Raw genomic sequence first — 15,626 nt, 5'->3', positions numbered from 1 at the left:
TATCCTTGTACCACAGATATAAAAAGTGATTCATCTCTATCATCTCTGGGATTTAGATTTTTGCAATAACATTAATCATTCGTTTAATTTCCAGTTCCAGTCTTCGATGCCATCTGTCCTCTAAATATACGGCAGCTTGTGGTCAGGCCAGACAGCGCTCATCTCTCAGCATCTTTTTTCCACTGAACAGCAATCCTTACACGACTGTCAATCCCAATGTTTTAAGAATAGGTTTGTTACAGCACCATTTTAAAACTTGGACATGATTCCAGTAAAAAAAAAAAAACAATATTGATTCCTTTCAGTGCCACAGCAACAAAATAGAAATCCTACTTCACCTTTTTTCTCAACATTTATTTTTTTTGTGACATTTTAAAATTTTATCTCGACATTTTAAATTTTTTGTCATAAATTCATCATCAACCTTTTTCTGTAGACATTTTTACATTTTCTCAGTGTTGACTATATCTGAATTGATATTTTGATTTTTTTTTTCTCACCACTTTGACCCCCCTTGATATTTCCACTTTTTTCCTGCACAATTAGGGTTTTTTTATATATATATTTTGACCTATTTTTCCATATTCCATCATTTCCTCAACATTTTGAATCTTTTTCCCTCTTTTTTTTTGTTAGCATATTGACTTTTTCTCAGCATTTTTTTTCCAGACATTTAAAACTTTTTGACATTCAAAATTAATCTTTTTCGTAATATTTTTACATTTTATCTTGTACTTGAATTTTTTTATTCTTAACATTTTTACTTTTTTGTCGACAATTCAACTTTCTCTCTTTCAACTTTTTCTTAACATTACTGTCATTCATAATGGATATTTCAGTATTTTTTCTCAACAGTTTGTCTTCTCTCCCAACATTTTTTTTAAATTTTAACCTCAATATTTCATCTTTTTTCCTTGACATTTTGATTTTTTTCTTGACATTTTGAAAATGATTTCAATAGTTTGATTTAGTTTCTCAACAATTCAACTCTAAAGTTTTTTTTTTAATTGAATGCACAGTATGTAAAATTCCACCACCAGGGGGCTCTCAAACAAAACAACTAAATACGACAAATGCAGACCAGCACTGCCCATCTTTGCTGTTTACTTCTTGTCTTAACTGATGACTATGTTGAGAACTAACATTTTGCTTTCATTGATAAATGTCTCCCTCATTATGAGAAATGTATGAATGAAAACAAAACACTAGTTTTCTGTCTAGTAAACATGCTTCATGAAGGGCTGTTTTTACTGAACAGAGTCTTCAATTTAAAACTAGAAGTAGTACTGAGAAGGAGGCTTCAGAGGTGGACGCTGCTGAGCAGTGCTGGTCTTGACTCACTGGAAATGCAGAGTGTTGGGTGGTTTCATGTTACTGAGCTGAGTTTGAACTCACACCCTTAGCGGCCTCTATAAAAAGGCACATCCCAGTACAGTTATAATATGTATAACAGGAATGGTCACTTTTAAAATCAATATAGATATTTCAGTGCAGAAATTCTTCATATTATATCTTGCGGACTCTTCCATGGTAGTGTCTTGTTTTAGATCACCAAAAATCTGACTGAAGCTGGTTAAGCTTTGCTACTTTCTCAGACTATCCATCATTAAGAACAAAGATTCTAGTTTAAAACGCATCATTTCAAACAGTTTGCCTTTTCTAACAAATATTTGAAACAGATTACAGCAGAGATCTGCCTTTTTCCACCTGCTGTAAACCTCCACAGTTTGAGTCTCCTCTGACTCTTCCTCTCACTTTTTCTTCCTGCTTTAAAACATAATTGCAGTTTAGAGACTAATGACTTGCTAAGTGGCTAATAATAGGCCAGCGTTAAATGGAGGGTCTTCTAACGAGCCCTTTCATGTCTCTCCATCTCATTAGGAGCCACGGTGATTAGGAGGAGGTCCTGGGGTTAGGAGCGGGCGCAGGAGGCCCCATTACACATCATTAGGGGCCAACGCCAGGAGGGTCTGGAATGAACCCCATGGAGGGGGCCCGAGTACAGCGTGCTGCTTTACCTGCAGGCAGGCCGAGTTAATCCTGGTGTTTTTGGAGCTTTACCTTTATAAGAATTTCATCCAACGTCTGAGAACATCCCTGGATTTTAGTGAAAATTTTAAGAGCAAAGAGGCTTAAGGCCAAAGAAATCATATTATGCTGCGTCTATCATTATCTTTGAGCCATTACAATGCAATTAAAAGAGAAAAAGACTTAGCTCCAAGTCCTCAGGGTGTGTTTTCAGGGTCAAGAAATCAATTCTAATTGGAATTTAATAGGAATAAAATCTTTGCAAGTTGGAGAGTAATTCAGCTTTGGTGTAAATCTGCTCTTTCTCCCGTCTTCTTCTACATCCCAAACTGAATTTCACAACTTTATCCAACCCCCCTGAGAGGAAATTTATGAGGTCAGCGCACTAAAACTCCCCCCTGAACTCCCAATTCCCTCCTCACTTGAAAGAGGAGGAAGGTTACACGTTTTGGCACGGCTTCTAAATATCTAGAGGACAAGACACGGATCTGGTTTTATTCAGATTTATGAGGAAGTGCAAAAGTGAGGGAGAGAGAGGGCAAAGGGTGGAATAATTGAGGAGAAACATGAGCTGTAGCACCCAAGGGAGAGTATGAGCTTGTGTGTCATGCCTGCGTGTCTGCTCACATCTACGCCTTTAAATAAAAAATGTGGAATTAGTGTGCAAAGCAGCCCTCTCTCTCTCTCTCTCTCTCTCTCTCTTGTGCTGGATTAGCAGTCCAATTTAGCACGTCTTGGCTAATTTGGTTTGTTTTTGTTGTTTTTTGAGGGTCCGGCAGGCTTTTTCTCCGTTACAGTCTCGAGTATCGGGGGATCTGACAGCGTGGGCCCAAGGGTGCTGGTGCTCTGTGCTGGTGCTGGGCCCCCCTTACCCCTTGATGTCCGCCCTGGGCCCCTGTCACAGCCGAGACTGGTGGTTGGAGCAGATGTGGAGCTGAACTGAAGGGAAGTGGGTCACGCTGCTGCAGGCTGTGTACAATCCAAACAAGGTCTTATTATGCACAAGGTAAGTCATGCTCCCTTTTTCTGTAACGTGTTAGTGTTACCATTACAATCATCTGTCTCCCCCTTTCCTCACCCCTTAGGAGGCCTCACACAGAGACGACCCGAGCTCCGTCTATCTCTTCTATCAGTGTCCTCTGTAGTTGTCTTTTGTAACTCTGGGTTTTTCCAGCAGAGAGAGAGAGAAAGATGGAGGGAGAGATGATTTTGCGTGTGACGAGGCCTTGGGCGCACGGCTGTGTTTGATGTATTTTTTATGTGCTTAGGCTACAAGTGAACGATGGGGAGGAAAGGGGGAGCGAGTGGGGAGGAGGGGAGGAAGGACGCCTGGAGCTGATGCACTTGAATGGGGATGTTGTTGAAGGAGAAAAGAGGAGGAGGAGGAGGGATGGATGTGTGTGTGCGTGGAGGAGAGAGGGGAAGGGAGGGAGGACGCGAGGTTTCTTTCTGCCGCCAGCGACGACATGTCAAGGGGATGAGAGCAGGGTGGAGAAGAGACGGTGAACACTTGTTAAGTCTGTCTGATGTAGCCTCTCTAAAGGCTACCGCACACTCAGTGCCCCTCAGATCTGAGCATCACAAAAGCAGCCCGTCACCAGTCTGCAGATATCACACTGCAACAAAACCTCTATCTTTTTAGCCAGGGCTAAAAATATGTTCTTGCCTGTCACTGTTGCATTGTGGGTAAAAGTTTTGACACTTTAAATCACCTTTAATTGCAGATATCGCCTGACGATGTGATAGCGCTTTTGACAAGCGCTTTAGTGTTACAAAAATAACAAAAAAAGTGTTACCTAATTTGACAATAAATTCACTGTGCCACTTCCTCCATTTCCCAGAATGCCGCTCACCAACCACCAGAGGCCAGGCATGACTTTGCGTGTTGAATCCTGGAAAGAGAGAAACCGCCATGGTGTAAAAGCAACAGATGATTATTTTGAACCAGTTAGGTGCGTCATTTGTTCAGTCACAAGATCAGAGAAGTTTCAAAGCTTTTCCCTGTTTGTGCTGTTATGAAATTCCCCCTTTACATAATATTAAAAACACATCACACGCTGATTATTCTGAAGTTATTTCTAAGCTGCATCAGCACACCTAATGGAATAATAGCAGCAAGGATAGAGGACACACCGGGTCGTGTGAACCTGCAGAGGAGCTTACAACAGGTTGTGAAAGTTGATACCATCTTCTTTTGCTGCAGTTAAGAGGGCAAAGAGAGAATTTCCCTTGCATATTTGTTAGACTAAATACCATCATGATCATCAGAGATCTTTAAGCAAATTTTAATATTATACAGAATAACCCAAGTGAGTACAAAATGCAGTTTTAAAATGATGATGGCCCTATATAAAAATGTTATCGCCCCCTTGTTAAATCATGAATTAACTGTGATTAACAATTTTTTTTGGAAAGTTGAGTTCAATTTCTCTAAGGCCTCATTGCTGTCAGACCTGCAGAATCAAGAAACCTCACCTGTCTGACAAAGGGAAGTAGGCTAAAAGATTTAACGCTGCAATCTAAAGAAGACCAAATGAGAAACCATATATTTAGTATCTATCAGTCTGGAGGGATTACAAAGCCATTCCTAAGGCTTTGGGACTCCTGCTAACCACAGTGAGAGCCATGACCCACAAATGGAGAAAACTTGGAACAGTGGTGAACCTTCCAAGGAGTGACCAGTCCACTAAAATTACTACAAGGGCGCATCAACAACTCATTCAGGAAGTCACAAAAGAACCCAGAGCACATAGAGACCTGCAGGCCTCACTTGACTCCATTAAGGTCAGAGACCGGGCAAAAATAGCATCAATGGGAGAGCTCCAAGATAAAATAAAAAACAGTGACCAAAAAGAACACAAAGGTTCATCTCACATTTGACAAAAAGCATCTTGATGATCCCCAAGACTTTAAGGAAAATGTTCTTTAGACTGATGAGGCAAAGTTGAAGGTTTTTGGAAGGTGGTGTGTAAAACTAACACAGCATTTTATAAAAAAAAGAACATTATAGCAACAGTCAAACATGGTGGTGGTAGTGTGATGATCTGCGGCTGCTTTGCTGTTTCAAGACTTGGACCACTTGCCATGATTGATGGAGCCATGAGTCCTTCTTCTCTACCAGACAAACCTGAATGTCCAGCCATCAGTTAGGCCTTTTCTATCCCAACATAAATGTGCCCCAGTACACAGAGCAAGGACTATAAAGACGCGGTTTGATTAGTTTGGTGTGGAAGAACTTGACTGGCCCAGACAGATCCCTGACCTCAAACCCCATCAAGCACTGGAATGGAGACTGTGAGCCAGGTCTTCTTATCCAACATTAATGCCTGGCCTCATAAATGCTCTACAGAATGAATGGGCACAAATTCCCACAGAAACACTCCAACATCTTGTGGAAAACCTTCAAAGAAAAGTGGAGGCTATTATAGCCACAAAACGATGGCCAAATACTTTTGTCCATATAGTATAGCTCATATGTGTCAATTTCATACTCTATGAAAATAATAATTACTCATAGTTTTTTTAAGTTAAACAGTAGATTTCTGTCTCGAAGGAATTGTGACATTAATTCATCTTGTTTTGACATTACTAATTTGGAAATCCTATAGCTTCTTGGAAATTTTCCATGGAGCACGTGTGAGTTAAGAGTATTTGTTTTGACTTGAAATCAAACTATATAGAACATGTCATGAGATAACTGTTTTTGATCTGATATTACAAATTTTAATATTGAATTGAATTAACTGATTTTTAAGATTTTTTTTGCCTTTATTTAGCAGTGAAAGCACAGACACAGAAAACAATATGATGTGAGGCAGGGAAACGACATGTACTGTAATAAAAAAGGTGAACAGTGTAATGTGTTGCATGTTTTGCAAGGGCACAGGAGCTTAACTTTGGCTGCCTCAAAGGTAAAATGAAACAAATGAACTGAACAACTTATCTTCAAAGCTATTTCTCAAATTTTGATCACATTTTTCCGTAATGCATGCATAGTGAAAAACACTGAAATGTGAAGAAATTAGAACTGAACATATGAGGAGGAAGCTGCACTACCTCAACTCCTTTGTGTTCAGCTGAGCTGGAAAAAGCAAAATACATTATTTCACTTAAAAATAATGAAGAAAAATCTGTGACCAGGAGCCGTAACAATTTCTAAAGTTTCTATTTTCCATGCAAGTACAGTCCTTTGTGTGGAAATGCAGTTGGATTCTCCTCTACTTAACATTTAGCTTCCTTTATTTTTGCTTCTCTCGAGCTTCACCGCAAAAAGAGAACTCTGGAGGCATGGAAAGTTTCTGTCAGCTCAACTTAAGATGATTCCGTAAAATCGCTGCTAGTTTAGAGGACATTATGCGTGTTACTCAAACTTCCATTTTGCAAACAGGATGGAGGAGACACTTTGGGTCTTAGAGTTTAACTTTGGAGAGAAAACTACTCTCTAAAATTCACTTTTTTTATTGTAAGGAAGAGGAAGAAAATACAAATACATTCAGTTAAAAAGATAGGGGTAAATGTAGGCAGGGGAGGTTTGAAAGCTTACATAGTCCTACCTCTCATATGAAGATACACTATATGGACAAAAGTATTTGGACACCTGACCATGACACCAACAGGGACTGTAATGACATTTAAGTTCAAGTTTACGCCCTTTTGCAGCCATAACAGCCTCCTCTCTTTGAGGGCTTTCAACATGATGCTGGAGTGTTTCTGTGGGAACTTGTGCCCATTCGTTCTGTTGAGCATTGATGAGGTCAGGCACTGATGTTGGACGAGAAGACCTGGCTCACAGTCTCCATTCCAGTTCATCCCAAAGGTGCTCAATGGGGTTGAAGTCAGGCCCATCAACTGAGCAAACTAAGGATGCATGATATTGGGTTTGTGCTGATATCTGATATGCAGATGTTAACAAAACAGTTTTAGCCAATGCCAGTATTGATACTGATGTTATAATGTAGTTTAGTTCTAGTGCTTAAGTCCTTTCAACAGCTAATTGAAAGTTTGAAGATGAACAAATTAACAAATTTCAGTCCTTAAAATACATTTTAAAGTGTGAGGAATAATGACGAATAAAGAAAAAGACTTTAATGATGAAGGTCTGTTGGTACAGCCTAAAATTCCACAAACTTATTTGTTCTTACAGCTGATATATACCAATTTTTATAGCTAAAATAGGGGTTATAAATATGATCAGACATTTTCATATCTGACCCTATCATTATAATACTGATATCATCATGTATGTCTTTATAGTCCTTGCTTTGCGCATTGGGGTTCGGTTATGTTAGAATAGAAAAGGGCCTCCCCAAACTGTTGCCACAAAGTTGGAAGCATAGCATTGTCCAAAATATGTTGGTATGCTGAAGCATTCACTGGAGATAAGAGGGCCCATCCCAAGCAAAAAACAGCCTCGTACCGTTATCCCTCCTCCACCAGACCTGGCACAGTGCCACAGGTAGGTAATGTTCTCCCAGCATCCCCCAAAGCTAAACTCGCTCATCTGACTGCCAAACAGAGAAGCGTGATTGGTCTCTCCACAGAGCACGTTAACACTGCTCCATAGTGCAGTGTTGGTGTGCTTAATCTCCAGCTGACACTTGGCATTGGACTTGGGGACTCTTCACCTATAGAATCAGAAGAGCATTAGGGGCACCATGCCCCTTAGTAGTTGTTGACCCACTCTGTGATTTTATGTGGTTTTCTGCTTCATGGCCGAGTTGCTGTTGTTCCTAAATGCTTCCACTTTCTAATAATAACACTGTAGAATATCCAGGATGAATAAAATCTCATGAATAATCTTTTTGCAAAGGTGATATCCATCACAGTCCCACGCTTGAAGTCACTGAGCTCTTCAGGACACATTCTATATTGTAAATGTTTGCAAAGGGAGACTGCATGGCTTGGTGCTTGATTTTATGCACCTGTGGCAACACTTGTGATTGAAACACCTGAACTGAATAGTTAACAGGTGTGGCCAAATACTTTTGTTCATATAGCCTAGTTTATGTTCTTAAATTCTGAAAACTGAGAGGAAACCCTTGAGGTCATTTCTTGAAATTTTGTCCACTTATAAGCCACCTTTTAGGGCCTATTTTGGTCACTTCGATTGCAGCCTGGAGGGCACTTTAGCATGCTTATCTATGCTAAAGTGCTCCCCTACCACGGGGGGCACTGAAGAGAGCTCTTTGAATAAATATTTGAAGGATGAGGGGGTCGTCCCTGAGTTCAGAAGAGTAACATAATATAGAGGTGTAATGAACTGTGATTCTGCTGTTAGATAAAGTGCAGTAAAGCAGCCCTTGATGCCACCATAAGCCTGTTATAAGGCTTAAACCGTGCAGTCATGTGTCTGTAGGCTTGTGATCTATATAAACCCTCTGTTTCTGTACATTCAAACATCACAGCACTCTCTGTCCCCTTATTGTTTGTGTCCAGTCTCCACTGCTTCCTCTTCCCTGCAGTCCCAGCCCAGTTCAGGAAGCTGTTAGTCAGCCTGGTCCTTTCTGTTGATTTTTTTTTCCCAGAACCACCGCGGCAGAGAGAGGAAGGGAGGAGGAGGAGGAGAGAGGAAGAGGAAGATAAACATCACATAGGAGGGTCGGAGGAGGGGGAAAAATTGGGAGGGCACAGCGTCCAGCTTCTCCAGCTAACAGAAAACCAGCAGAAAGGTAAGAACCATCCAGAACATCGTGTAAAACATGCTGTGTCAGTCATTTGACTTTCACAAATAGGAGATGAAAGGCAGAGACTGGGCTTGTTTTTACTGAGGAGGGATAGAGGAGACAGCACTGATATGGGGTGAGCGTTACATAACGCCCAGCGAACATAATATATTCATATTTTTGTGTATTTTTCTTTATTTTATTGCGTTAGGAGGAAACGTCGAGTCTTTTTGTACCTTAATTGTTGCTGTAGATGGATTAAAATGAAAAAAGCGTCGTATTTTTAACCTTATTTTCAACACCTTGCAGTAAAAATGCAACAACTAAACGCCACTGGTCGCATTTTTTCTTTTTTCTGTTTTCAAAGCAAAAAGGGGAACCTTTATGCACAGCTACGAAATATCCACCCAGCAGCAGGACTTACTTGGTATTATTTCTCTATTTTTATATCGCGTTGGTACGTCTTTGTAGGCAAAAATGGCAGGCATCTTGCTTTAAATGTATTCCTTGGCAGACAACATACGATTCTAAGCTACCTAATGGTACTTTTGGCTTTTAATTTCAGCGACAAATATGTCGATTTTTACACGAATAATCTGTGTTGTCGCCTCGTGATCGTCAGGCATCAGTGTGTGCCTGCTGCGCGCGCGCTCCCGTCAAAGCCACTGACAGCGAGTCGCTGTCCTTCAGCACCACGTGAACGCGCGTGCAGAGGAGAAGAGGAGAGGATTGATTGACAGCAGCCTGAAGTCAGGATTAGAGAAATTTCCATTCTGAGGAGACATGTAAATATTTGATGCTAATAGAAATGGAGTGTTGGGACCAGCCTGTAGTTCTAGACGTTATAAACAAGGAGTTTGGTGTGTATTTGTGGCTGTGTGTGTCTAGGGTGAGATGTGCTGCTGAACTAGATTTAAATTTGCTCCTTTACATAGCTTTGGCTCATCCATTAGTGCATGATTGTTCTTCTTTTGTGTTGATTTAATCCTGCTCTTTTATCCTACAAATTGCAATTACCCCACAATTTTTCATCTAATTTCAAAAGAATTAGATAATTTTTTAATCCACTTCTTACTTGTTCTTGCATCGTTCATGCAGCTGCTGAATTTGAGTCATGTTTACACACAAAAAAACAACTTTAGAAGAAATATTTTATTGGGAAATTGCTGCCAGAGTCTTAAATACCTCTCTTGAAGTACACGTTTGAGAACTTTTACTGTCTCAAGTTGGTTGCAGTATGTCCTTCTATGAGCAAGTTTGATTCTTAAGTTTTTCTGCTTGTTAAAAGGAAGTTGTCTTAACCCTCATTTGAGTCATGTTTATGCAAAAAAAAATCAATGTGCAGAAACTGGGAAATTGCTGCCAGAGTTTTATTTCATTCCCACGATTTACACTAATGAAAACTTTTACTGTCTCAAGTTGGTTGTGGTGGACGTCTTTCTATTGGCAAGTTAGGTTCTTCTCAAGTTTTCCGCCTGTTAACAGGAAGTTTTCTTTACCCTAATCTGAGTCATGTTTTACAAAAAGAAATCAACTTGCAGAAACCAAAAAAATTGCTGCCAAAGTCTTATTTTCATCTGGTGAATCACTCTGTTGAAAGCTTTGCTTCTTCGAGAACTCTTCAAGATGACTTTTTGTCTTTCACACTGCTGTAGTTGGCTTGATTTAACTATATTTGTTTTGTTTGGAAATTAGGCTTGTGAAGCTTAAAACAAGAAAAAAGCTGTTGATAGGAGGATGAAGGGAATTCGATAGCTTCTAGTACCAAAACTTCAACATGAAAGATGTTTTAAAATGCCTCTCTTAGAAAATGATTGCTGGTTATTGGTTGTTTTCTTGGTAGAATTTCAATTCTTTGGATTCATGTGTCAATAGAAAACCACAGTTACTTTGTATAGCTACCAATTTTTATGTTTTTTTTTTTGGGCCTTATTCATTTCATTTGACAAAAGTGGGTATTTCTGGTACAATTTTACCAACTTTGAGCAGTATTTCTAGTTTATAGACAACTTTATTGGACCAGTATGTTTCGCCTTGTGACCTTTATTAGGGTTCTCTGAAACAAGTGTTGCTGGAGCTTTCTGCTTTTATTAAAATGACAGCCAAAAGGAGACAGAATATATAGGATAGACATTAATCAAAGGGTTGGGCCAAGTAGTTGAACCTTAGCCAACGTGACAAGGACTGTTGCCTCTGTAAATATGACATGTATAACCAGCTGGGATCCCCCTGATTCCAAAATTATACTTTCAGGCATATGATTTAAAAGTATGAACGATTTCAGATGCTAAACTTTTCAAAAGCAATAACTCGTTCTTAGAATAGAAACCAAACTTTGTTTGTCCTACTGTCTCAAGTTGGTTGTGGTAGATGTCTTTCTATGGGCAATTTGGGGTTCTTCCCAAGAAAAAGGAAGTTTTCTTTATTGCCAATTTCTTACTGCTGGTAGTCTCTAAGTATTATGGCTATTGACTAGATGATTGTGCAATGTCATGAGATAACTGTTTTGAGGCAATTTGTTGGTAAAAATATTTATACTAGACATTGTAAAACTGTCGGACAGGAAGAATGGATTCATAGACTTTTAACCTTAATTTGACGACGTCTCCTTGGATTCTGAGAGGAAAAACTAGGTGAGAGGGGGAGACAACATGCAACAAAGTTTCCTGAATCAGGAAAAGCTAGTTTTAATAAGCCACAATTTTAAGTTTCACAGTTTACTGGCATGAATTTGAACTTTCAGCTGCTTAGACAGCTGAAAAAACTGAACTGAGTTGATACTCTTTTGTAACCCCAGGTTTTGTACTTTTATATGTTTGACAGTATGTTTTTCAAGCTCTCTGATGTTCTGTCTCTTGTCATTTCAGTGAGTCTCAGTCGAGGTCAGTGATGCTTCATCAGGACCAACCTCTGAACTCGGCCTATGGAGGGAAACGAGGCTCCGACAATGGCTCCTCATCCTCGCTGCGAAACAGGAAGGCCGACAAAGACGGCAACTTCAACTTCCTGCCAGGCAAAGACAACGAGGTCCACACAGGAAGTAGAGGAGGAGACGAGAACCGAAACCAGGTGCGTCCACGCAACTTAGGTCCACTTGGTCGCGACCCTCCGAACTCCTCACCATCCTCTGGGTATCACCCCAACTCAAGCGTGCTGTCGCCGCGCTCCCGCCTGCCATGCTGGAGCCCGCTAGAGCCCCTGCCTGAAATCGAGACCGGGGATGATGGGTACGGCCGGGTTCCTCCTGATGGGGCAGAGGAGGGCAGAATGGACGAAGAAGGGAGGAGGGTGATGATGAGCGACATGGAGGAAAAGCAGAGGGAGATAAGGGAGCAGCAGAGGAGAAAAATCAAGGAAGAGGAAGAAGACGGTGATGAATGGGGGGGCGACAGCAACTCTGAGTCTGAGTTCTCTGGTGGTAGTATGTCCTCCCTCAACATGGACAGCACAGGTGAAGGGATGCTTATGGGAGGCTGGGATCGCATTGGAGTCGGGGAGCCAAAATCGACCCTCCAGGAAGTCGACCAAACCAGGATCAGCAGCAGAGAACTATCTGGAAGACAAAGAAAGGCCCAGAGCAAATCTCTGACTGAAGGAAATCCTCTAGAGGAGGGAACACAAGAACAAGAAGATGAAGACGACGACCGCTCCTCAGACTCCGATGGCGAGATGCCGGAGCTGATGGATGCTGTGTGGACACTGCGAGACCGTGAGCACTTCAAGGCCCAGGAGATGGAGAAGCACCAGGTGCAGCTCACCATGTACCGCCGCCTCGCTCTGATCCGCTGGGTCCGTACACTGCAGAACCGCATCCAGGAGCAGCAGAACCGCCTGCAGTCCAGCTTTGATGTCATCCTCACACACAGGAAGGAACTGCTGCGCATGGGCGCTGCTAACGCTGTCGCCAATGCCACACCCCCTGCTGCTGTCAGCCAATCATAAAGACAGAAGGAGAGGAAGAGGAGAGACTGAGACAGGAAGGGGATGAAAAACTTTTGCTCTGTTTTCTTCCATTCTTAAAGGTATAATACACAACTGTCAGAGTAGATATCCCACAGTTGTTTCACTTCAGCTCCAGCCTGTCCGACCCAAACAGTTTTTCTTTGGACATGCCTTTACTGTCCCTCAGCGCACCACTTCCCCTACTCCTCCTTCACTGATCCAACCAAGTGCCACAGACAAATTCTTTTATTTGGCTCAGTCCCAGTTCACTCCTTGCCCTGACAAACTGAGCCCTACATTTTGCCATTTTGCATATTCACATCTAGGGGTAGGTTGTTCTGATTGTTGTTGCAATTAGGGGCAGGGTAAAGTTCTAGGGCTACGTGGCCCTTCATACAGAGATTTTCCAGAGGAACACTCCAAATTGATTGTTATGGAAATCTTTCATAGTTCCTGACATTTTATAAAATGCTTGTTGTTGAAAGTCCCATATTGGCATTTGTTTATGTTATGGTGGCGACAGCTTCTGATAATGCATCAGGAGGTTAAAGAGTCTTATTTCATGGGGAATCATGACCACTACCCCTTGTAACTCTGTTTCAAGAGGCAAGGCAGCACTAAAACAAGATGTAGGGATGTATGGAAGGCAAATGGTGGACTGGGATTGACCCCCTTGTCTCCACTTAGGTATGGTTACAAAGGTGAGGCAACCAGAAGTTCACTCATTCCTATGGGAATTTCTGTGAAGTGGGATGTGCCAGGGAAACTCCTCTCCTCCATATTATTTTCATGAATGCTGCTGTTCCTGCTAATATGTAGAAAAAAAAACACTTTTTTGACTTTCAAAAGACTGTGTGACAGTGTACTATCTTAGCAAACAAGCTGCTAACTAGCTAACAGGCTATGATGAGTAAAATATAGATCATCAGTCAATATAAAGTGCTGTCAGATCATCTTGGCACTTTGAAATATACAGTTATGTGCATAAGTTTTAGGCATGCAGGGCGCTAAGGATTCATCACAAGGTGCCAGATTGAAGCTCGATGAATATCAACATACATGTCTGTCTCTCAGCCCTCAAGGTCATGCTTGAAGGCATTTCTTTTGTTCAGGCCTTTTCACCTCTAGTGATACGCCAGCAGTTTTCAGGCCCTTGGGACATCTACAGCACAATCCCACCCTAGTGGCTACCCTACTACCCACTCAGTCACTACCCTAGGCCATGCTTACTCGCCACATCCACCCCTTACTCTGCCATAAAGGTGTGGACTTGGACATCCAGTGCATGACCAGGGTTGTGTCAATCCTCCCTCCTGCCCAATGGCGCCCTCAGGCAGGCTTACTCGCCATTGCATGCCTTAATTCAGCCTCAATTTTGGGCCCAATTATGCCTAAAAGTTCTGCACAGTCCTGTATTTGGTACTGTATTAAAAAGTGCACTTCCTTGCATTGGACACATGGAGGTATTATCTGTATATTTATGGATATACAGACATCAGTCACATACATAAGTGGGAATTAGGGTTCAGCCTTAGATTTGAAAAACCTATTGGATCTTGGTCAATGTCTTTTATGGCCAGCTGATTTCAAATTTGACATGGGAAATCCAAAATCAAGAGCAAGGGGAACATGGGAAACCTGCCCTTGGCCCTTTCAGGTAATTCATATTCCACTGAGAATCAAAAAACAAAACAAAAAAAAAAAACTTTTTTTGAATTTTTCGAAAGAATTGTAAAAATGAAAAACAGAATGCAGGTAATATAACATTCTTTCTTTCCTATATGTGTGACCCACTGCAGGTATTGTAATGAAAGAATGTTACATCACCAGTTCTTTTATCTTCTTTTTTGATCAGAACAAGAATAAGATGAAAGAGGTACAGTTTTTTCATTTTTTCCTATTGGTTTGATTAAAAAATAAAAAGAAACTAAAAATAAAAAACGAGAAATCTGAAGTGGGATTTTTCTCAATTTTTGATCCCCAATTTGATATGAACTGCTCAGCAACAGCTTGTTTCTCAATTTTGGATTTCTCATTTCAACTTTAAAATGCATTGGCTGTAAAGTACACTGACTATTCTTCTGACATTATCTGTACATACAGAGTCTCTACCTAGGGTCTCCTCTCTTCAGCCATGTGGTGGTCTGACTTATAGTTTGGCAGGGAGGGGGAAAAAATTGTAAAACATGCTGGGAAGTGGAAGTGGTGCCATCATTGTGAACACTGTGCTGGAACAACAAACCCATAGGGAGCTTTACTTCACTCATGTAATAGAAAGTCAATACTCAATGATATATTTAGTCAGAGTATATTGGATATCTCCTGTATAAGCATTTGAAATGTTGCATATTATACCTTCTAAGTATTTCCTGTGAAATAAAGGCGAATATGTCCTTTCATTTTGTCTTACAGGTTTAAACTCCATGGTCATGTTTCTGATTATTCTGTCACAAAACTTCAATTTCCTTACCGCTGCCCTACCTTGAGCTTAATAAATGTATCAGACTCATTAAGAGAACTGGAAATAACCTCAAACTAATGACGAAGGATGTACTTGGAGATGATGAACACTGTTGTGTGCTAAATACGATATTTATGTCAAAAATAGTCAGTGTGTTTATGCTGTTCTTCTTTGTCTTGATATGTGTGTAGAAAGAAAAACCCTGCTGTACCAAAAGAGTTGAAAAATATAACGATTATACATCAGAGATGATTTATATAATAAGATAATGCTGTGTATAGAGAGATAATAAGAAAATTGCAAAGAATAAAAATAAAATTCTTATATCTTAATGTTTGTGTGCATATTTTTTTTCCATGAAATCTAATTTTGTGTAATTTGAGGTTTTGTAATCAAATTAAAAATAGATTAAACTGAGGGAAAGTCCAATGACTTGCCTGATAAAGCCACTTAAAGTGCCCTAAAGGCTTCATTTAATTCCACACAAGCATGTTGATTTAAAGGAGCAGGTTTATCAAAGCTCTCTCAGTGCA

General features: G+C 40.6%; 1 protein-coding gene across 3 annotated transcripts; it reads left to right on the top strand.

Annotated features, from left to right (window-relative positions):
- Window positions 1–8,572: 8,572 nt before the first annotated feature.
- LOC121524478 (UPF0500 protein C1orf216 homolog) lies at window positions 8,573–15,392 on the top strand. Of its 3 annotated transcripts, none has more exons than XM_041809897.1 (2): window positions 8,573–8,696; window positions 11,558–15,392. In XM_041809897.1, exon 2 carries the CDS (start codon window positions 11,580–11,582, stop codon window positions 12,630–12,632), a length of 1,053 nt encoding a protein of 350 aa, XP_041665831.1. In that variant the 5' UTR covers window positions 8,573–8,696; window positions 11,558–11,579; the 3' UTR covers window positions 12,633–15,392. The 3 variants fall into 3 exon arrangements, with proteins under 3 accessions (XP_041665831.1, XP_041665829.1, XP_041665828.1); XM_041809895.1 differs by lacking the exon at window positions 8,573–8,696 and adding an exon at window positions 8,720–8,826; XM_041809894.1 differs by lacking the exon at window positions 8,573–8,696 and adding an exon at window positions 8,966–9,117.
- Window positions 15,393–15,626: the final 234 nt, after the last annotated feature.

This window comes from Cheilinus undulatus, linkage group 16 (assembly GCF_018320785.1).
Source record: "Cheilinus undulatus linkage group 16, ASM1832078v1, whole genome shotgun sequence".
Classification (NCBI taxonomy): domain Eukaryota; kingdom Metazoa; phylum Chordata; class Actinopteri; order Labriformes; family Labridae; genus Cheilinus; species Cheilinus undulatus.
This window is presented reverse-complemented; position numbering and strand designations above follow the sequence as displayed.